We start from the raw sequence: 23,549 nt of genomic DNA on the forward strand, positions 1-23,549 counted from the left end.
AAACACCGACGCAAACAGACGCACCATCTATCTCTCTCTCCCTCTCTCTCTCTCTCTTCCGCTTTACGTGGGAGGACTAATAATCCACTTTTTCCCAGGTTGCTCTTTCCAAAGATAACTTCTGGGTCAGGTCCGGTCCAGAAATCATGCAGCATTTATTTTCCAAGGGCCACACGCGTACTCCAAAACCATGATGTAGCTGCTGCTGAGGCGTGATCAAAAGTACTGCGTTCATTCATGTCTATATCATGCCAACAATTACACTCCGGCAATATAATTCTCAATACTCACGCACATACTGTCATAATGACTGCTCTAATTACAGGGGTTGAGGAAAACGCTGCGAATGCTGCTTGTTGCACAATGCAGTGAGATATGTGAGATGTGATTGACTGACGGACTTGTAGTGTAAGTGTGAACAAGGCGCACAAGATTTTGTTTAAATCTGACACCAATATTTTCCTCACTTTATAATGTAGAGCCGCTTCTGATCAGAAAACTTACAAAACAAGCTGGGTTGCATCACGCGGCGCTGCTCCTTTTGAAGAAATCGAGGGGGGTGACTAAAGAGAACTAAAGAGGCAGATGTGAAAATGTAAGAGAAATTGTAATCCTAATAAGACAGCCATTTCTATACAAGAACGGCATATTTTATCAAAGGCACATCTCCTCAAATAAGACTTTGAGCAGTGAAAGAAGGCCATGCTTTGTTACACATCAAAAGCTTGGCGGGGGTCTGTTGTCTCAGAGATCCTGAAGCTTGACGTTTTTGTGTCGGGGGGCACACGTATGAGCCGGGACCCTAACCTGAACACACACATCTGAGAGCGATCTCAGCAGGGGAAACGCTCCATTTCTCCCCGCTTGTGTTCGCTAATGGCTTCCAGCATCATGGCTCATCATGGTGAAGACTGCGTACGCACTTGAGCACACACAGAAACAATTACGCTCTTCAAACCATGAGCAACTAATTAGACCTTTAACACTGAGGACCGGGACAGAAATTCCACCCTGACTTTCACCAGAATGCTGAGTGTAATTCAGCGTAAGTGCAGTGCTGATGGCGGCCTGCCGTGAGCTCAGTGTTTGGACTAAGTCGGCAGGGATGCTGCTTGGGCTGAAGGTCTCACAGTGTGGGGAATGGTTCCCATTTGACTGGGTCACTGTATGGAAATTGTCAACGTTACAAGGGCTTTCATCTTTTCCCAGATTAATGTGCCGTACACCTTCTGAGCCTGACATCCACCATCTAGTCCCCTCGAGATTTTTCCCCTAATCTAATAGAAATACTAGAACGACTCCTCTGTGTGCGGAAGCTCAAAGTCACAAATCACATGCTCTGGCTGCACGCTAAAAAACCAACGCACAGTAAAACATGCTTTGTGTGATTCAAAGCATACGCCCCTACAGTCTCTCACTGCAGCAGTTCAAAGCTTGATTTAAACTCATCTTCTGCTGTTCCATCTCCTCAACTCTGTTATGGCCTCAGGCAGCCGGTGATTGTGCGCTGCTGACAGTGTGTATAATGTAGATCCAGCTCCCGTCTCCAGGTTCAGGGGCCCTCTCGGTTCTCTCACATAACGACTCAGCACCCGCAGAAAAATCAAGTCGCCTTCGGCAGCGCTAGTAAACTCTTACTGGAGCAAAGATTCCTGGGTACATTTGTATATGTGAAACCCTTGCGCTTACCCTGCAATTTCGATACTCAATATATTTTCATTTACAGCAGGAGCAGCATGAAGGTTGTGTGGGTGAAGCACAATGCAAAGAGATGAAATAAAGATTTATGAATAAAAGCACGTTGTCAAAAAAACGGGGCACGATAATCCCCATTTGCGTCACTGAGAATTCATATTGGTGTTTAAAAGAGAGGGATGCAGCACTTAATCACATTAAAAACATGACAGACCATTACCATATATGAGACTATACCATTTTAATGAGAAAATTAGAGGAGGGAGCGTTATCCCTGATTCAGCTGACTAACCATGTTACTGTAATCTGGTCCCTCTTGGAAACAGTACTCAGTTTTAATTAGATAAGGACATGTGTCAAGTGCACAGACAATTAAGCATCAGTGCAGTTAAATCTTTAGACACTTTGTGCATTGTAGGCGGATCGCTCAAGAACTCTCTTTTTAATACATAAATCACCCCCTATCTAATATTTTTCACTGAGAATTTCACTATTTATCTTTGGATTATATCTTATCCTCTTTCCTGTTGCTAACTCATTGCAAGTAATGCTGTGCAATAAGACTGACATTACATCTTATATATGAATATTTTATTTAATCTACAGTATTATGCAAAGACTCTTGAGTGCCTCATTTCTTTATTTTTCATTCTTTTTCCTTCCGAGCAGCTAAACTTTCTTGTAAAGTGCTCTTGAGTAGTTCTTCAAACCCTTTTGATGGTCTTTCAAAGTTTTTCATCGTCTGCTTTGCCACACAATTTCAGTCCAGTCCTTGTACCTGACTGTTGTCAGAGGAATGTGTGTTATTGTTGCTAATCCATTTAACTGGCCTATGAATCCTTCAAACATAAAAAAAAGCCACTTTACACGAGAGATGACCCAGTGTTGACAACTCAACAAAGAACCAATTTCAAAAAGTATATTTTGTTTTATTACTAGCAGCCTGTCGCAAAGACACATAACGGCTTCGCATTTATATCGATACATCCATAAAAAACTGTTCGAAATACAGAAAATAGTATTTTTCGACCAACAAGGTGACTCCCAAAGAGCTATTCGCTGAAAACTTGGAGTACATCTGCAGGAGTGTTCTTAAAAAAATCGGAGGACAAAAGAAGTGGCGGGCGGAAACAGGAAAAAAGATCTGAAAACACCTGACACGGGACCTGTGGGATGCATCTCGGTTGATCAATCTACTGTTCATTGGAGCCTCATCTGAAATGGTTTTGATGGAAGGTTCTTCGGGAGGGGAAACTGAGAAAAAACTGAGGTATGCCAGATTACACAAGAACTGGACTGCATATCAGTGACATCAGGTCTAATGGAGCAATGAATCAGCCCAAATCGAAGCAGTTTAGGATCGTCTTGACAGAGAACGGTACAAAAGGCAGCCAACATTCAAAGACGAGTTTTGGGGTGTCCTTCAAGAAGCCTCAAGAGCTATTCCTGACGACTACTTAAAGAAATTACAAGAAAGCTTGTCTAAGAGGGTTCAGACTGTGTCGAAGAACTAAGGCGATTGTACCAATAACTGATTGTCGAACTCGCTGGAATTCTATATACTGTCTTTTCCTTACATGTTTGCACATGTTTCCCATTTTATAGGTGATATATAAACAGAGGGGTGACTCAAGATTTTGAGTACTCGTAATTTTGAGTACAACTAAACACTGCTTGAAAGACAACAAAGTAAAAAAAAAAACTAAAAAAAATTAATATTAAAGGTTTATTGACTATCAAGATAAGTTAAAATCATTATTTTTATATGGATAGACACACACTTCCACTGTGTTTGCTGTAATTTGTAGCTTGTATGTTCAATGTTTTAGTGGCTGGAGCGGCTGCGTGTGCATGTTAGTGCATGTAGGGCCCTCCCTGTGTTTTGAAATAGACTTTCAGTGTGATCATTGAATACCAGAGCCCAAACTGGTCTGGATCTCCCAAGATGTAGAGCAATACTAGCTGCCTACTGGCTCCAAGTTGAGTCTGACTTTGGTTTCGGTTTCATTTGTTTTGGTCTGAGATGCTTTCATGTGCATTTTTTCAGCATTAGCCACACTGTTACTACCAGAAAGTGAAACCAGCGGGCTAATCTTAATTGATTGTGGCAGGATTTACCCAATCCATGGATTCTCTACACAAGCATAGTAATTCTGATTGAAACCCATTAATAAACACCCTCTTTGCTTTCAACAGGGAAAGACTGGGGGAGCTTTAACTATCAAGTAGTTATGATAGAAATGCAATGTATTTATCACAAACACAGGGCTAACTGTTATTATCTATCATGAATGCAAGACTCAAACACTGTCATTTTCTTAATCAGAGGATCGATTTTAAACACTACAGTAATGGGAAAAGAAGGGGCAGCCGCAGGCAACAGGCTGTGCACCACCAACTCCTCAGCGAGCTAACAGCGTTGTTAATATGCCCCGCTGTGGTTGGAAAACTGCTTGTGCCATGTGCATGATGAAATCAGTTCAAGCAAAATGACTTTGTGTGGTTGCACTGTAAGCTGATACAACACTTGTTCCTCTGTTGTATTTCTCACAAAGCAGCTGCTCAGTGTTTGCCGTCGCATTCATTAAACCACCGTTTAGCACCGGTGCTGCCGACTTAACCGCGACTAAATTCTTAGATTTTAACGTTCGCAGCAATCTGCTGCTGCAGAATGATGTCATAAAATTCAACACAGGTTGTCTTGCCTTTCAAATTACCTTTGTAAAGATTCTTGGGCATCTGGCAGGTGTGACCGCAGCCGTTGGAGCAGCACTTTTTGACTGCTGAACACTCTCCATCCTCCTCACAGCTCTCCACACAGGCTGCAGCAAAGCCGCTGGCCTTCTCTGGGGCAGGGCAGTCACCTTGCTTCACTCCCTCCACCGACTTCAAGAACTCACAACTTGTTAGACATTCATAGTGCTTCTTGGGGAAAAGGGGCTACAAAAGAAGAAAGTGGGAAAAGGAGAGGAAAATATATGTCAGATCACTTTTTAAGACCAACTTGCCTTTCTACAAACAGGCAGCTCTTTGAGTTAACAGTGACTGTCCTGTTTACATTTCAGCTTATGACTCAGTGGAGCGGCGAGTACATTAAATGGCTTTGATTCAGTCGCACAGAGGGTGTCGTTACAGTGCAGAAAGAGTTACTTCACACCCCTTTCAAACTTTCCCCTCGGTGAAATTTGCCATTCGGTCTAGAGTGCTCGAACACTCATGTCTGAGGTAACCGCGGCATTTGTGGTAGTGACATACCTCACATAAATCTTGGCACTGGTTTTCCTTCAGGTCCCAGGATTCCTTGCAGGGCTCCAGGCACTGTGAAAAGGAGAAGGGTGTAAGTTCTTCAAAGAACCAGCCACATCAAAGACTTGCTGCAGCAGAGATGGTGCCTTCTGTGCTCGTGTCCCGGCGGCCCGTATGACACCTCACTCAGGCTCTTCCTCTAACACATTCACAACCAGTCACACCCCTTTTTGTTAAAGATGCCCGGCATACCTTCAAAGGACACAAGTCTGCCTTTAACAAAAGCAAACAATGGGCAAAGAGACTGTCTGTTATGAGCAGACATACACAAGCTGTGCTGGAAACCGACTCGTGCTTGGGTTTTGCTTGTGTGGGCCCTGACAGATTCTCTCTTCACGCCTTAACACTACTAGCCTCCCATACTGTCTGCACCTCATTCTCATCCTGCCACTTCTCCCGCTCATGTCTGGGCTTGATACACTCTGGCACCGGTACTTAACTTCTCTTCACCAGCGCTGAACGGAGAGCGTTTAATAAATGATACACTTGGTTTACTGTTCTTGGGATTCCCTTTTTTTTTTTTACACATGGAACACATTTACTGACGGTTCAAAACAGGCACGAGATAAAAGAAGCAGCACAGCGTTACTGTGCCTCAAACTCATTTAGTCAAACTTAATAGGTTGATATAATTTAAAATGAACGTTTACCATCCCAGTCAAACTCTTCTTGCTTTAAATACAACAACTCACCCCGAACGAATTAAATTTGATAGAAGTGAATGTAATTTAAAACAAACAGCCATGCACATCCAATAGAATCAGGCAGATTGTGCTTCGGGGAAGGTTGAGAACTAAAGAAGCTAGGGTCTTATATCTTCCTGCTGCTGGGAGTTGGTGTGAAAAAGAAGAGCAAACTCAAGCCAAAGCACTGCCAAGCTGCATCTACACTGCACTGGGAGCAGCCCAAACCGCACCAACCCACGGCCTGCCAAAGTCACTCATTCAACCCTATCTAATTTAGACTCTTTCACCAGCTTCAGTGCTAAGGTAGAGTCAATGATAGATTTTCAACACATTCGGCTCCGTTCATTACCCAGGACAGTGAGAGTGGGAAACGGGATATGGCTGAGGTACAAAGAAATACACTCCTGATAACAGATTAGAACATGCAATTATGTAAGGTACAGTACAGAAGATGGGTTACAAACAGACATCTACTGTACAATAGAGGCCGCATTCAACGCTAAGGATGATGTAAGGGCTTTCACATCTCAGTCAGGAGGCAAGAGTTGTATTTATTACTCTTTAATTCGCTCATTAGCCAGCTCTGTCATTATTCTACCATTGCCAGTGCAAAGTTTATTTGCTTTTTATGGAGTGTGGTGGACGGGTGCATGATGAAACATAAACCTTGCTTCTGGAGGAACATGCTGCAATCAGGACCACGCACAAGCCTGCCAGCACGCAATTCCACTCAGCCTCTCAGTCGTTTTTTTTTTTTTTTTCTTTTAATCTGGCCCAGCCTCATCTCTTGTCAGCCGATAAACTCTGCGTGGATGGCGTGTTGAGTCTTTAACGGCTGGCTCAAGAGAGCGAAAAAGGTTGGGAGAGAAGGCATTTTCTTAATTATCGTTTTATAGCAATATAGATATCACTACAGAAATATGAAATATTGAGTGCCAAGAGGAATAAAAATGGACACCTTGGAGGGTTATGACAGGAAAGAGCTCCAAAAGCAGCTATTGTGGTTTCAACAGAGCTGATCAGGTGAAACCACTGTAACACTTCAGGGATTTCACATGACATACGAGCTCAACTGCACTGTCCAAGTTAGGCCTCAGTCTGTGCAGCTTGAAAATCATCTGCTATTAATAATATGGTAACCTTATATCATTAATTCTGTTCTCAGTTGTGTCCTCTGGGAGTAGAGCCCGTGGAGCAGCATCATTCCAGGCTTGTAGGAGCACCACGCTGGAACAATGAGGCAGTAACTGAGCACAGCAGCAGTGTCTAAAGGACATTCCACCAGTAGACGCACATGTTAAAGCCCCCAAATCCCCTGTACAAATCACTGAACATACACACTTAAGCCTGGGGATGAAGCTCATTTTACTCATTGAAAGATCTTGTGTGCAAGGTCTGAATGCATTCCGGCAGCTTTTCTTGAAGATGAATCCTTTTCTGGTTCACAACAATACATGTGAAAATAGAATCGGCGCTACCTCGAGATGCTCAGGCTTGTGTGCCAAGCTGCATGAATTAACACAGCACATTGCGTACTGAGGACATTGCAACACAGATCAGAATGCTGGCTGTGTGATCAGTGTTGTCTCGCCCACATAGTCCAAATTTACTCGTTTGTCTTAAACTCTCCAGGCCAAAACTTTCCAAATGGCAAAAAAAAAGCTCAATTCTACCAGGAACTGTATCAGGACAGTTGTTTTTTGCTGAATGAGCGGGTATATCGTAAATCCCACTCCTAATAAAAGATAAGCATCTGTGTTGAGGCAGAGAGCTCCCTGCAGGTGTGCTGAAAACTGACAATCTGTCAGCGTTTCTCCCCAGCCACACCCACAACCTGACATCTAAGTAGACAAGAGGAGGGCCGACGACAGAAGCCTTGCCAAAGCAAATAGGACGGCTGGATATAATTACAAAGGTGCTCTCATCAATCAAGAGCCTGATTCCTATTTACACCGTTTGGTGCTGAATCTAAACCATGTAAAAATGCTTGAGATGGAGCCAGAACTTATTTTCTATGCAGTCTTGTGAAACTTTTTTGCAATGCCTTTGCCCGATCGTCTGCAGACAGTCCCCCTTGTCTGCCTGAAATGTGAACTTCAGCTTTTAAATGTGTGGGTCTGATCAGTGAGGATTCTACCGTTACACATTCGTCACAACAAACCAAAGGGGGGAAAAAAACGCACTAAACTTCCTTTATCCATAAATAGCACATAAAAGTGTCACTAGCATGTCAATGGAACCCTCCAATATTTGCACATCTCGCATTACCAATAGCTAGTGTTTGACTTTTGGCACACAATCTGGGAAAATACACTATGGAACCAGAGCGGAGCGCATAACTGAGCTGGACACAGCCTATGAGCTGGGTGTGGATGCCAGCACTGGGTCTCCCTCAGGCAAATCTCTCCGGCTGGCAACACAGCTACCATCTGTTAGAGTCGCACAAGGAATGCATGTAATTGGGCTATGTGAAGTTAACATATTTCAAGACAAATTTCACTCAAAAAGGCACAAGCTTTTCTCAGACATGTAAACAAGAGCGCTGGGTTGTTTCTCTGTACTAGAACTGTTAGTTTGAACAAAAGCATTTGAGGGTCTGATTTCCCCTTTGTCCTCTTATCATCTTGCCCGATGGTGACACATTCTGCATGGTTAAGCAGGAACATCCATAGCGGTCTTTCACTCCCCATTTCACGCTGTAATAAAACGCAGCAGTTGTTACTCTGGGGGACCCTGAAAGACATTCTGTGGGGCCGATGAGGGAGTCAAGCTGAATGGCAGCCAATGCCACAGCCCATCTTTACTTTTTCATGGCTGGGACGAGGCGAGGCGAGGCATGGCGGAGGGGGGGGGGGCGGGGGTTTGCTGTGCATAGAACTTCCTTTCTCTGTCACAGCATCTCCACCCCTCACAGAAAAGGCATGTCAGTCAGAGACTGGAATAACAGAAAGTAGGGAAAAAAGTCAGCAAATAAAATGTCACGCAGGGTTTTGTTTTAGTTAATGAAGCACGAACTTCTACCAGTCAAAGTTGCCCCAAGGTTCAATGATGCACAGCGTGTACAAAGCAAGAGATGAACTATATTTCATACACATGCAGATGACATTTTCTTGTTTTGCCAGAGGGCATTTGCACACTCGCACAGGGAGTGAGAGAAAGCCATTCTTTTGTTTTTGCAAATGAAAAACAGCTAACACAAACTCATGTGGGCACCTGTGCCCTCCCTCAACACAGTCTGCCAAAATATAAACCCCCCTATGTTTTCTCTCTGTTTACCAAAAGGCTCAGAGTTGACCATATCAATCGCAGCGCTGGTGGTCGGTGTCAGGCTCCACTGATGCAAAGAAATATTTACAAGGTGCCTTTGCTCTCCCTTGGGATTAAGCCACAGCTTCCTGCCTCTCTGGGAGACTCAGATATGGCGGAATCTCTGTTGTTGGTCACGCACGTTGTAAATCTCACCTCCAATCTCATTGAGTTATGTCTCTTTTTTTGCTGCCCTGGTGCTTTTCACACTCTCAGTGACCAGACTCAATTATTACAGCAGCTCTCTTCTTTCTGCTCACATCTATCGACCCATCCAGGAGTAAGTTACTGTGCTCTGCTCTCTCTTCCAGTCAAATAGGCACTGACTTGACGTATTCACTTCTCTCTCTATTTCACTTTTATCTGGAGGTCTTCCTCACCTCCACTTCTCTCTCGGTTCTTATAACCTCTCCCCTTTCATTCTCTCTTACTCAAGTCAAGCCTAATGCAGACAAACATTAAAACTAGTCTTTTTCTCTTTTCATCTCTCTTCCTTCCACACTGATCAATCGTCCACATATTGATGTTGGACGCTTGTCTTTGCCTTCAGGAGACATCAGCATCACATTCACGGCAGTTTCCAGTGAGAACATTCCTCAGTCTGTGCTCTCCTTTTAGTGCATAATAACGTTTGTTAGTGTGTTAGCTTGCTGGCACCTGTTTCTTGACACTAAAGTCATACCATTTAGTGGCTGTTTTGTTACAGCCGGGAGTTAAACTGGGCCAGAGTCTTGCTCTGCTTCCCAAAAGAAGGAAATAAAAAAATAAAACAACACAGCTTGATACTGAAAACTGTCTGTCATTCGAAGCCTTGAAGTTTATGTGTTTGCTGCACCTGGGTCAGCACAAGGCTATGTGTGTGTGAAGAATGTCTGCGTAGCTTGAATCATCAGTTAGCTATTCTCAAGACATTTACTGTGCATCTAAGCTCTCCTCCTTTCACACACACCATTTATGTGCATTTATAGAAATGGCAGCAAAGCAGTGATGAGAATATGAGGTCGGCTGTTATGAAGATTCATGGTTCATGTAGTGGAACTGTTTATAGTTCAGCCGCTCTTTTCTGGTTTCATCAATCAGAGCTGTCAGGGCATTTTAAGACACGCCGATCGTTACACAGAAAATGAAATTTCAGTGTATTGATTCTGCTATGAAACTAAAGATGGTGAGGTGAACTTGTAGCAGATCAGATAAGCCTGGAACTCCTTTTTGTTCTGGGCCCTTTACGAGGCCAGTGCACCCACTTTTCCTTCAATGCTTTTATTAACGCCATAATGAATTTTTTTTCTTTATAGCTTTTAGTGGCATAATTTCTTGTTTTATCGATTTTTGTTCAACAAGGTAAATAACAAATTCTGAAAAACGTGCGTTGGATTAGGGGACCTGACTTCTCACAAGTTGCCTGTGCTCTTTCACACAGTCTCAAACACTTAGTTCTGGACGTGAAGTCACAAATTCGTACTCATAGGTCTTAAAAAAATGTATATTTGTGACAATTCATGTTCTTTTTGTTTTCTTTTTTTTTTCCATTTCAGAGCAGGGACAGTCGGCTGCATAAATGTTTCTATCGTAAGTCGTGATATTTTTCCTAACCCTAACCACTTAATTTGAAATGTCTAATCTTAACCTAGCAGCTTGTGACAGGTAAAACAGCAACAAAACAGCATGTGAAAGTGCAACGCTGACTGCAAAAATCTAATTTCACAGCAAAGTTACTTGAAAATACCGGACGTCAGCACAGGACTCAATGTTGGCTCTAACACTTAAAAGGAGGATGTGTAATGGCATCCTCAGACCCCTCCAGTCTCCAAATGTGGATTTTTTTTTGCCTGTAAAATATGGCGCAACAGTCGATTTGTGGCCATATGGCAAAATGCTGTGAGACTGTAATCCTCTGTCATTATCTTCATGTCGGGTGGCAGAAAAAACATAAATCAATAGATTTGGATTATGAGACTATTTCATATTTTGTCAAAAGGGAAGTCCAAGTTTTATCTGGGCCTATGTGCCAAGGAAATAGAACATAATATGATTTGCATACCAACTATCAGAGGGCTTGTGAATTCAGTGTTCCTATCAGTAGAGCAAATGTAAACAGAAAATAAAACCCCTGGAAGATATCCAAGTCTTGAGAGAACTCCCCCTTGTTACCTTCAGGAAGTCTCTAGAAGTGTTTGGCTCGAAAGCTTCAAATGTTGAACATTATATTTCACCGTTTTTCCATCGTCTTCCTTTGAGGTACCTTTAAGGCGAACATGATTTCAATCCAAACTCTGTCTTTTAGCATGTCTAAAACCTTCACAGTTACTTTACAGATGCTGCCCTCGGAGGCTCTCCTTACAGGTTAAACAGGTTGAGACATATATCATCAAGCTCCTGAGATGTGATCTGATAGATAATAAATTAATATGTTAGAAAGGCGATCCAAGACGTCTCTGGCGTGCCGTTAGGTTTCAAAAGAATGTAAAATAGAGCAAATCAGGAAGAAAATATCCTCGACCTGAGCTGTTACAAAGTCTAGACACTCTACTTCCTCAACCTAACGTGACCTTGCTGTCTGTCAAGTCTATGACATATTGTGTATTTAATTACTGCATGGCTGTAAATCAGCACAGGTGTGTGTTTACGCAGACAGTGGGTTGGATCAGGTAGATCAGAAATATTAACAGCATTCTGACTTCACGTGCGAGTTTGCAACTCTGCACTCAGCGAGCTCAAACGAGTTTTTCCCATCGGCAGGAGCATGCCGATCTAACTGCCACGCTTTAATTTCGAGCGAGAGGAAAGACGGATGAGAAAGGTCTTTAGTATTTGCCGAATCAGCCAGACGAAATGTTTCACGGGGCAAAATAGAATGAAAGAAATGCTGCGAGCGTCTGGTTTGAGCTGTTATCTAAAGAAGAAACAGATTACAAAAAATGCAGTGCAGTGGTTTTCTGTTTGGTGTTGTTTTCTGCAATTACATAAGGCTCTGCAAACAAAGAGGAAACCCACCGGGCTCATTGAGTCAGGCTGTAGTCAGAAAACACAATTACTACATGTTGGTGCTGCTGTGCTTCATTTGGTCCAAATGCTCCATTTTTGGAGGCGGATACCCTTGAGGAAACCAGGTGATCTATGAGCATAGCATTTAGGCAGGTGTCTGTTCTTTCAATCTAAAGGTGCATCCAAAACATGTGGAAATTTGGCAATGGGTACAATAAAATCTAATCGTGGCTGATGTTTAGCAACTCTACCACAGCTAGTTTGAGGATATATACATGATCTGTTAGAGATTTCCAACATAATCTGAGATATAGATGCTAATTCCTGCAAATAATTAAGAAACTTACTTTTCATGTCACTACACCCCATCAATAGCATCATTATAAGTGATAATGATACAGTACTAAAGATAATCATTATAGACAAACACTGATACAGGCTGCTTCATGTTTCCCCTTAAGCAAATAAAGATATACTGTAGTTTCTAGATTTCCAGGTGTTTTACAGTCCTGAGAGACATATGCTGTGAGTGTTCCCAGAGTCATAATTCCATCATACTCAAAACCAACTAAATCAGTTTATTGTTCCAGCTCTAGAAGGCTGCAATGAAATGTATATGTTTCAAAGCTTTTTATTTTGTTTTTCAGATCAGGCGAGGAAACGGCGAGGAAACCAGCAGGTGGTGTCACAGACGCTCTCTGAGGATCACTTTAATTATTAATTAAAATGCAGTTGAGGGTGCAGACAACAAAGAGCTAAAAAGGAGTAGCTTGGCAGAAAGTGAGAAGAAAAAGAGGAGGAGCAGGAGGGGCGAAGCATGAATTATACATTTACTCCACAATCAGAGGTGCTTGCCTTATTTATGAGCAAAAAAAGCCCACACAGTTCAGCCAGAATTGTGCTTTGTCTGCCGTGGAATGCGATAGGAGTTCGCTTAATACTTAATGACTCTGAAGTTTCACACAGACGCACACAGAGTCACACTTGGCTGTCCCACTCCTCTACGAGGGCTCATTCTCTTCCAGCTTCTCTGCCATCTCATGTTATGCTCCACAGTGACAAGAGTCAAAATTACAGTGGCTGTAACCAGAGCCTCGGTTATCACCTACCTCTGGGCTCAGTTTACATTTCATGACAATTAGACTCAACAGGATGTAGCCATCATGTGGGGTCAGATTGGTGATAAAGAGGCCAGCAGGCCTTTCACTGTGATGTGGCATGGGAAAGCCAAACCCTCTCCGCTGTGCTGAAAAGCACGTCAACTCTGCCCCACGCATGATTTACTGTATTTACTCCCACATCATCACGCTGAATAATGTTATGATGACAGATGCACAGAAGCAGAACTGAAAATGGCATCACATGATAAAACACTTCCATTTAAATTCAAACTGTCAATCCAGATGATTTACCGCATCTTTACAACAACAATATGCCCAGGTTGTCATTGCGGACGGCAAGAAATGCATTTCTCTTCATGGCAATGTGAGTGACTGGAGACTGAGGCGATGGGGGGAAAAAAAAAAAAAAAGATAAAGGTCGGTCACTCCAGTGACCACTCAAGCTGCCTAAATCCTCTATCTCATTCATCTCAGATCAAATGAGACCAGACTTGGAGATTTTGTCCAAATGTAGGCCAACAACAAGTACAACAAAAATGCAGCTGAGGAGGGTGGATGGCGGGGGGGGGCTGTCCTAATCTCATGCTGCAGCCACACTGAAACATTATCTCCACTTGTTTTTCAGAGTTTCAGAATCCCTTGGAAAACACGAATTCTGCTTCTGATAACATGTCCAGAATGAGAAATGATGCACAGCCTTGAACAGTGATACAATAAAGCCTGTATGCTTGGAGTGATGAATGGATTCCTTTTTTTTATTTCTCTTTCAAAAAAGCAGAACAAAGAGGGCGAACCTGGGCATGTTGAGCAGGCTGACTTTTGAATTTGTTTAGCTGGAGAAAGCAAACAGAAGCACCTAATGAAAAGCCGTCTCCTTTGTCTCTCATACACGCTTAGTCTGGAAATCTGAAGTGTAAAGTCTCCGTGCTGAAGTGGTCATCTCCAAGTCGGGGGGTTAAGAGAGAAGTTAAACGGGGAGCCTTTTTCTGACATACATTGCCATTTCCCGTCGTCCTGAAACTGTTGAGCACAATCTGTGCGATTTATCAAAGGGACGCAGCAGCTTTGAATGCAGCTGGAATAAATTGATAAACCGCCACCTTCTAAGTACATCAGCCTTAAGATTCTTACATTCTAATCTTCCTTTCACCCCTGGGACTTTTGGTGGCATCATTTTTTGATTTTTTTCCCCCACTTCAGCTCTTCTTGTAAGCTTGGGAAAGATATGATTGCAACTTCGATGTGACATGCCCTCTGCCAATCAATCTCCAGATTGAGCTGAAACACTTGGATTACAGCAGATTGTCTCGGAGTGACTGGTTGTTATTGCTAAAAAGAGGATTTCACAGCAGCTTTGATTACATTAATCCTTCAAGAGAATGAAATCCCGTATGACAGGGAGACCATGGTAGATCGGGCTATCTGTGAAGGTTGGATTATCGTAAAAAAAAAAAATAAAAAAAATAAATGACCACTTATTCAAAGCCATCTACAACACTGGGAAAAAAACACTGGTGGTATGAGCTGGTGTGAGTGAAGTGCTCGTCATTCAGATATTGAACAAACAGCTTTGCAAAGGGCAGCTTAAGAGGTGAGATTTCACCGCTGAGGTCTAAACTGCAGTCTCCTTGCCTCCTCTCCTGTGGCCACGTCTTTGCTTTTTTCTTTGCTGTGGGGGTTTTCATTCCCTGCTGCCACCCACCATGTGAATAATGAGCTGCACAGATAGCAACCAATGAAGCGACCCCCCCCCCTTCCCATTAGCCAATGAAACTTAACAACCATGTCCAGATCAGGCCCTTCCTGCTGGGACTGACCAGTCCTGCTTCACACTCCTCCGCCACCCACACTCACTCTGACACGCTGTCTCAAACTAGATTGAAAAAATAACAAGAGGAAAGTGTTAAGAGAAACCGCCTCTTTACACGATCACCAGCAACTCAAATAATTCACACAGAATCGAGGAATAAATTGGCAAGGACCACTTCTAAATTGTTACACTCTCCTTGCACCTACACTGGCAGGCTATCCAGACACAGCCTACATGACAGATTGATTTTCAAGCCTAGCTTGCTTTGAGGTGTTGGTGCTGGTAATGTGACTAACACGGGGAGGTGTTACGAATGTCTGGCCTCAGCATGACCAAAAGGTGCTTTGAAGTTTGTCCAAGCACCAAACAATTCCAACTATTCCCAGCTGTAAAACTACCAACCAGCATCCGCTTTATCACATATTTTCAGTGCACCTCAAAATATACCATCACACCCCATAGAAAGGGGTGACAGCACAAGAGTGTTATAAACTGCAGTGACATGCTCTCAAAGCTTCATGTGGAGGTGGCCCATCCCCAAAATGTGCTTTTATTTAACTAGCGAATGAGGTGAAGGTTCTGATTCAGCAGACCCCGAAGACAGAGCCACTGACGGGTAAGTTTGACCGTTTTATTTCGGCGTGAGAAAATGTGGGGGTCGGTACGAAAAGGGGGTTGACAGTGGGCTTTGAAAGACACTTTTGAATGCTACATAGTAGCATTCCAGTGATTGTTATTCAGGAAAACCGCTCCAAAGCCTCCAACATGTGAAGGCAAAAGGCGCACCAAATCCAAAAGAGTAAACACTTGTTATTCATTTGCTGGAATTTGCAGCTTAGGGAGCGGCGGATGGGAGAAAATGCTCAAAGGAGCCACCTGGGATATATGAGACGCCTATGAAAGACAGGCGCAACTCATTTGCCATCAAATGGTTTCTTTGACAATGTCGCTTTCTCCAGCTTTTTTCCTCTGTAAATGCTCTGCTTGGCCGGTTCGCAGAAATATCTAAAGCTAATAGATGCCATTACAAAGTCATACTGTATTTAGCACGGTTAAAACTCAGTCACGTTGACTGGGGTAAATTGGGAAAAATGTGTATAGATTTTAAATAAAAGACGCTCAAGATATTCACTGTTCCTGCAAGGGGAATTTTTCACACTCTTCTTCAGAAATCATAAGTGACGAGCATTTTCCAGTTGCCTACTCATCCAGGCACAATGTCCTTTCTCTTAGTCCCTCCCTGAGAGACGTTTGAGTAATGAAGCATGCCACTTTGTTCTTTGTTGCAGAGCAGCATTTCACGGCCTTAAGTCACTCCTAACATTTGATGTGGAGCCTGCATCACACCCATGAGGGAAAGCGAAATAGTATCAGCTATGCTCTAAAATTGGAAAGCATCTTGGCTGCTCCTGCATGCTCTCCTATGTACGCACACAACGTTTATTCTCCCTGAGCCAACGGGAAAAGAGGACAACCCCGAATTTTCTAAAGTTTAAAGGAATACATCCAAACTCAAGAGGGGAGATCCAAAGGCGGTGAGACAAAATGACAATAGCTCATAAAAATGCCTGTTGGCTGCTCCCCTGTGCCGGTCCGGGTCTTGTGGCATTATTATGACTTCCCAGCTCTTCAAATGCCACCTCGCTCTGCTCCGGAGAGAGGGCAAGCGGGTTAATTAGCATGACAATGGGGAAGCTAAGAGTGGGGTCGACTCTGGACACTGCATACGAGGTGACCAGAATGACTCTCACATCACAAAGAGAAACGGGTTTTTTTTTCGATTTCCTAAAATGCGGACAGATGGATGAGGTCACAGCATCTTTGTGCGAACTATTAGGCAGCCCTTCTTTATTTTTTCATCGCAGTCAGAGCCTCTTCAGCAAACTCTGTGGGTGGACGAGCCTCCTGCCCTAACGCACTCCCCCTGGAGCCACCGCCTTTGTCTCTCTGTTTGACTGTGTGCTGTTCATGAAGTGAAGAGGCTAATCAGCGGCTGTAGAGCCATTCACAGGGAACCACTGTACAGCGTGGGCCCATTTGGTACAATTGTTAGAGTGGCCACAATAGCTCTGTTTTCACACATTACACACAAGTCCTGAGTGTGCACTCGAGTCGTTGAGGTGGAAGTGAAGTGTGGTGATGTTTGCTCCCTAAACATTGACTTCTCGCTGCAATTTAAACTTAAGCACCCTGGCCTGCATCCTGAATAGCTGAACCAAAAACCTAGGATACAATTAAACTAATTAAATTAGGGGAGCCCTTGAAACTGGACTGGCAAAGCAGCGGAGCGTCGCAGCTGTAGAGCAGAAACACAAGCATATCATTATTTTTAAGGGCTTACATCAAATCCAGCCTCGTGTATTCAGAGTCTACATGCGGGATAAAGAAGTGCTAACTGGCATGCTCGTTACAACAGGAAGAACAAGAAGTCCATTAAAGAGTTTTTGGACATTTATAGAAATTCAGCAATCTTAGCTGGTTGGTTTTGAAAACAGTGTGCTGTCCTCAGACTTGCAGTCAGCAAAACCTTTTCTTTTTTTTTTTTCTAACATAAACTCTGAGGAATTACTTCGGAACGACTGGTGCCAAGAGCTGATGTTGGCTATCACAGTGGAAAAGGGAGAGACAATTTTCACAGCATTAGGAAAAAAACAAAAGGACGGTTGACTGCCTGTCATGGAAGTTAGAAAATAATTGCCGTATTTTCTTTGCAGGGCTAACAGACAAACTTTTATTGCATCATCAGCTTCAAAGACTTCATTGGAACCTCAACTAATATGACTTGTGTGGTTTATCAGATTAAAGTTTGGCATTGGATTATAGATGCCATATTTAAAAGACTCAAGATGTTTTTATAGTGTCACAGAGAAAAAATTCACATTCACATTGTGAGATGGAGGGTTGACCTGCTTCAAACCTGTTCAATTATCCTCAATCAATACTATGGTGTCGGTTTATTATTTCATACTACTGTATTGTCTCCCCAGCGTTAAATGTTAAATTGATGACAAACGCAATTGGTTTCAGCTATCTGCCATTGGCCAAATTATAACCATTAGCATTGGTGTCTGCCCAGAACTTCACAATCGGTGAATCGCTAGTTTAAATGGCTGAAAACACTGTTCAACTTCACAAAGTCCAACCACGATTGAGGGTTCGGAGTTAGTTAGGAGTGGATAGCTCTCAGATTTGCTGAACACCTCAGGGAGTAAAGTAGAAGTGATAGAAAAAGCAGCATTTCTGCAGTAACTTTTGAGTTGCTGTTTGTTTGAAAGCAGAACTCACTTGTCACAGTCTCCTATTACAACAAGCATTTATCATGAGCTTATATTTTACTACCAGCGGGAGAGGGTTATCAGAACAAATTAAGGCCTGCAAGGCGTATTAGTCGGGGTTCTTTTGAAAATACAGCTCTGTGTGATACAACAAAGAAAAAACTCAGTTAATGGCAGTTTCTATTTAAAAAGAGTGCACCATTCAAACAGAAATTAGGACAAATTCACCCGTGCAGAAGAACAGCGTGCTGCGAATGCTTGCCAAGCAGGACACCAGGAGTTACCTACGCGTTTGCAGATGTAGTAGAAAGTACAAGCACAACAGCTCTGCTGTAGCCAAGGCAGATGCAAATTGCTTGGAAAACAATTTGAAATTCAAAAAGGGAATTTATAAAGGGAGCACAGAGGGTGATTTTGCAAGGCAGTTGATACGAGACACTGATTGTGATTCATTTTAGCAGCACAAATGAAGCCAAGTTGAAGGGGAGCATAAATAACTGCAGCCTTTCTGTATTTTAACGACTTTTCAATTAATAACCATCGGTTTGCGCAAATTCTCGCTGTGCATTCCTCAATAAGTTATGCCTGCGAATAGAAAGGGCTGATAGAGGGACCGCATCTGATTTATCGTCACATGTGCAACAGCATTCTTCTTATATGTTGTTTTGATAAGTTTCTACATCTCAAAGGGGGGAAACCAGATGAGAGGAAAAACAGATGCACAGCTTCATGAAAGGAAAACTGTCCTCCTGTGGATACGTAACAGCAAGAAATCCTGATTTCACTTTTGACCGAGGAGATGAGAGGCTTTGACAGCTTTCGAAAGCCATGCTGAGATTACTGCTTGGACCGGGCTCTGCCAGTGCATCCTCCCTCTTATTTCAGCTCTGTAGTGCTCTCAGACCATAAAGCACATCTCAGAGGGCCTTGTCAACAGTTCCAGGAAAGTCTGATGGAGTGTGTCAGCACTATCTTTTCAAAGGAGCTGTCAGCACCAGCTTTGTATCAATCTACATTGAGACGGGGCACAAAACACAAACAAGCCCTGCGGGACACGTGCCATAATGCATCCCACTGAAATTTCAAATGACAAAAAAGGAAAAAAAAAAAAATCAATAGTGCTTCGCTTTTATAAATTTCCAAGCACTCAGCCTCTTCAGATTTGATTTAATTGTGTTCCAATTACACGAGGAAATGAATGTCAACAAAAGCGGCGGCAATTTTAGTAAACACTCGTTAAAACAAGTCTATATCAACAGTTTGTGATTTCTGCCTCGGAGACATGACAAGACTCGCCCTGTCGTGACTCGTACACTTTGTGTTGTATTATCCTCGGATAATGAGCCATGTACGTGGCATGCATCTCATTCATGTAAGAAACGGAACCACAATACCTTGGAGCACTGCTTGTGATTCTGGCACCACACCAAGGACCCATTATTCTGTGAAAAGAGAAGTTAAAACATCATTACTCATCAGACACACTGTTGAAAGTACATCTACAACAAACAATCCATCACGTGCACAGGGAACTTTGACCCTCTTCTCTCCTGTCACGATATATCCTCATTCTGCTTTGTTTAAGCCCTTTTGATTGACTAGAGAAATATGAAAGACTGACTTCATGTCAGCTTTTACATGCTGAGTGTTTATAACCCGAGCGAGAAAGTGGGGTCAGCGTACCAAGGCTTGAGCAAACCTCTGGTCAGTTTCAGCAGGGCACGGTGACCTCGTGTCTCAACACTCGTTTCAGAGGTCAACGAGGCGGGGGCTGATGTAAGCACTCCTGTGTAGACTGCACATAGAGCCAATTTCCTCTAATTGCTGTGCAGGTGCCACCTTCTGCCCTCCAACATGGCAAACATTTGGTCCTAATAAAGCCGTGTATTTACAAAGCCTCGATGTGTAAATATGGAGGATTATCAAATGAAGGACCAGTGGGGGTGAATGGCTTGTGCAAGTGGTCATTTCCTGCATTCAATTAGGAGAATTGAGCTGTTATTCTCTGTAAAAACAAAACAGACCTTGGATAGCAAGTAGAAGGATAGCGCTTTAGAGTAAAATCACCAGGAAAAAAAAACCCAATATTTAACAGTGATGCAGCATAATTTAAGCTGATATGACAAGTTTGTAGTCCCCGGATGAATACGAGGCAATTATTCACTCAAAACGTCAGCTTTTAAAAGAAACAAAAAAACTAGGATAACGTATTTCTAACAGTTCAACGACAACAAACTAAAATAAATAAAATGAATGACAGAAGAGCCAAACTTGCTTGTAGTCTTCTCCTCTGAAGATCTATCAGATTTTCCACTAGTTTTCAGTCCAGTCCTCGTACCTGACCTTGTTTTTGTTTGTTAAGCCACATAACACTGGCCTATGAATCTTTCAAGCGTAAAACGGACTCCTAACTCAAGGGAAGTACCAGTACTGTTTCTACACATGACCAAGAACCTGCTTTGAATTGTATCTCAGGGACACTGTTACTGGCAGCCTGTTGCAAAGTCGCATAATTTGTTCCCATTTCTTTAGGCTGCAACTAGGAGAAATGCAAACAACCTCCCAATCTGACAGCTATAAAATGATATTTTTCCTCCGACAAGGTAATTACCAAAGAGCTATTAGCTGAAAACTTGGCATACATCAGCATGGTCTGGACTGAGTCCTTAAGACTTTGATTTGAACAAAACTGGACCAGTGTAGGACAAAAGAAGAAATGGAAAGCCTGAAAATCCTGTCCACAGCAGATGAACAGCATCTGAAAGAGAAGCCCTTAGGAAATAGGAAATAAATCCAACAAAGACCTGACACAGGACTTGAGAGATGCATCTGGACCTTCAGTTGATCTACCTACTGTTCACTGAAGCCTAATCAGAAATGGTCTCAGTGGAAGGGTGGCTGTCAAGGAGCCATTCTTAATGAAGGGAAAGAGGGAGAAAAACCCGAGGTATGCCAAATGACCCAAGAAGTGGACTGAAAATCAGTGTCAACAGGTCTTATAAAGTGATGAATCCTCCCCAGAGCCTGAAATTCAACATTATCGAAGCAGTGTGGGATCATCTTGACAGAGAACGGAACAAAGGGCAGCCAACATCCAAAGAAGAGCTTTGGAATGTCCTTAAGAAGAACTATTTCTAAAGGATACTGAAAGAAGCTACAAGAAAGCTTGTCCAAGGTGGGGTCCGACTGTTGACAAATAAAGGTGCTCATACCAAATATTACTTTCAAGTCTGTTAGAATTGTACAAATGTTCGTTTTGCCCTTTTTTTGTGTGCAATAAGTTGCTGCACCTCTTTCCTGATTTCATGCCAAAATGTCATGTGAAAACTTTGGAGTTAGCTCAGACCTTTGCCTCAATGCTGTATAGATGCTTACAAACTGCTTAGAATGGAGGGGAACTGTAAAGCTAAATGGGTCCATCACCAAAAGCAAAACCGCTCAGACAGAAACATTTGCTCCATTAATACAGTAAAAATATTCATTATGGCCTCCTTTTGCTTAGGTATTGAATAATCAGCAGCAAATATCCTCAGTGGAGAGTTTAGAGTTACATTAATGGAGTTCATTCCATTCAATGACCTGGATCTCGGCTTGAGATTTGAAATGTTCCCCGTTCCCCTCTTTACAAAAGCAATGAAGCTTTGACGGACAGCCAAACTTTAGGGATCTGCGAGCAAGAGGGTCTGCTTAGGTTCAATGTCAAGTTCAAAGCCTTTTCTCACAAAGTAATCCAGAGGAAATTTCCCACGAGACGCTGGCAGTCAAGTTATCATTACAGGGTTTAATTTGACATCCAGTACCAGTAAGTGTTGTGCTTTTGGAGTCAAGGACAGCGGTCAAATGGCTTCAAAGGAATCTGTGATTGGATGGTCATGTCTTCAGAGACTCCTCCTCACAAAAGACTGCAGATAAGGTGAAAATATATGAGTCTGAGCACTAATGAGACTTGGAATAGTTGTTTAATTTAGTTACCAAACGAAGCTGAAATAAGAGCAGGTTTGTCCGAGGGCATTGTGGTGCATCAGCAGGTTTTCTGTCCTTTTGCGTGACATAGAACACCTGTCCTCTTTTAGGCCGGCCTTTGATTAAAACATTTATCATTCCTGACTAGTACATCATTTCTTTCAGTGTTGCACGACTGAAATCCCTGTGGAGTTTGCTAACCAATGATTTCAATTTTTTTTTAAATGATCAATCCATCCAAGCCAAACCCTGCTGGTGACACCACATAAATAAAACTTCGACATTTACACTGGCAGGCGATGCCTCCAGGTAATTTATACGGATTGTCACAACTGTAGATCACGTCCCAAATCATCAATCCTGTTTCTGACAGCTTTCTTTTCCCATCCATCAATGGAGACGAGGGCCAGATCCGCAGAGGAGCTAATTTTGCCATGTGACAGCATCCCCGTAGCAGAGAGGCTCAGCAGGATGTTGCCCCAGCTGTCCAGGACTGACCCCACCATTTCAGGGACCAACAAGGGAATAATTATAGGTCAGGACTTCATCCCTCTGACTCACCATGACATTCCTCCGCAGCCTGAACATTATGCAGTGTGCTGAGCACTGTCAAGGACTCCGGTTAATAAATTCTTTCCAGATATCCTCTGGTGTGACCGGGGTCGAGGAGACGAGGCCAGACAGTGGTCTACAAATGTGCTAAGGTGAACTCTGCTGTGCTGGTGACAGTGGAGTGACTCGAGGAGTCATGTAAACAGGACATTTATCACTGAAATACATTGTGGCCGTCTTTAGCTGACGGGTTAGAGCAGGTGGCAAGAGACTTGTTGTATTGTCTACAGCTGAGAGGAACATGGACAGAACCCCTTTTACCTTTGACGACACCTCCTTTTGGAAATTCAAATCTTCTTTTCTTGTGGTTTTTAACTTGTACCACTGTTTCCAAACTGCATTTAATCTCGCCTGGACCTTTTCCAACCACTAATCACCGGAAAACGCTGCTTGGTTCTACGAGACCTTGTACACTTCTGACCGAGTTAACAGGAGGCGGGACTTCAAAGGGCAGACTGGTGTCTCTGTCTGTCCTGTGACAGCGCGGGGGTCCTCAGGCGCCACCAAAATAACTTCTCCTCAATCACACATACGCAGCACTAAAAGAAAGAGCTCCAATATTTAAGCTCTGAGTCGAGTAGGTGTGAGAGCTGTGGTCATTCCACCCATCAATTATTCAGTCGGTGCGAATTGTTTGCCAGGCCCTCTGAAAGTGAGCTAATGTGTCCACATGCAATGTGAACATAAAAGGGTGTTTCAGAGATCTCAAACAACACTGGTGTGAACTTGTCTCCACTTTGGTATGAAGGCTATTTGTCAAGTGAGGTAGCTCAGGGTGTAGCAGCAGTGA

The 23,549-nt window shown here is 43.0% G+C and overlaps 1 protein-coding gene across 1 annotated transcript in view; it reads right to left on the reverse strand.

Annotated features, from left to right (window-relative positions):
* Positions 1-23,549, reverse strand: part of LOC140319348 (anosmin-1) — a 43,492-nt gene that overhangs the window by 16,797 nt on the left and 3,146 nt on the right. Inside the window, exons 2-4 of the mRNA XM_072396948.1 lie at positions 19,579-19,626; positions 4,951-5,013; positions 4,413-4,635 (exon numbers count right to left, since the gene is read on the reverse strand). Of these exons, the coding sequence (XP_072253049.1) occupies positions 4,413-4,635; positions 4,951-5,013; positions 19,579-19,626 (334 nt within the window). The remainder of the gene's footprint in view (positions 1-4,412; positions 4,636-4,950; positions 5,014-19,578; positions 19,627-23,549) is intronic.

The sequence above is a fragment of the Leuresthes tenuis genome, unplaced genomic scaffold (genome assembly GCF_036924035.1).
Source record: "Leuresthes tenuis unplaced genomic scaffold, fLeuTen1.0.hap1 SCAF_12, whole genome shotgun sequence".
Taxonomy (NCBI): Eukaryota; Metazoa; Chordata; class Actinopteri; order Atheriniformes; family Atherinopsidae; genus Leuresthes; species Leuresthes tenuis.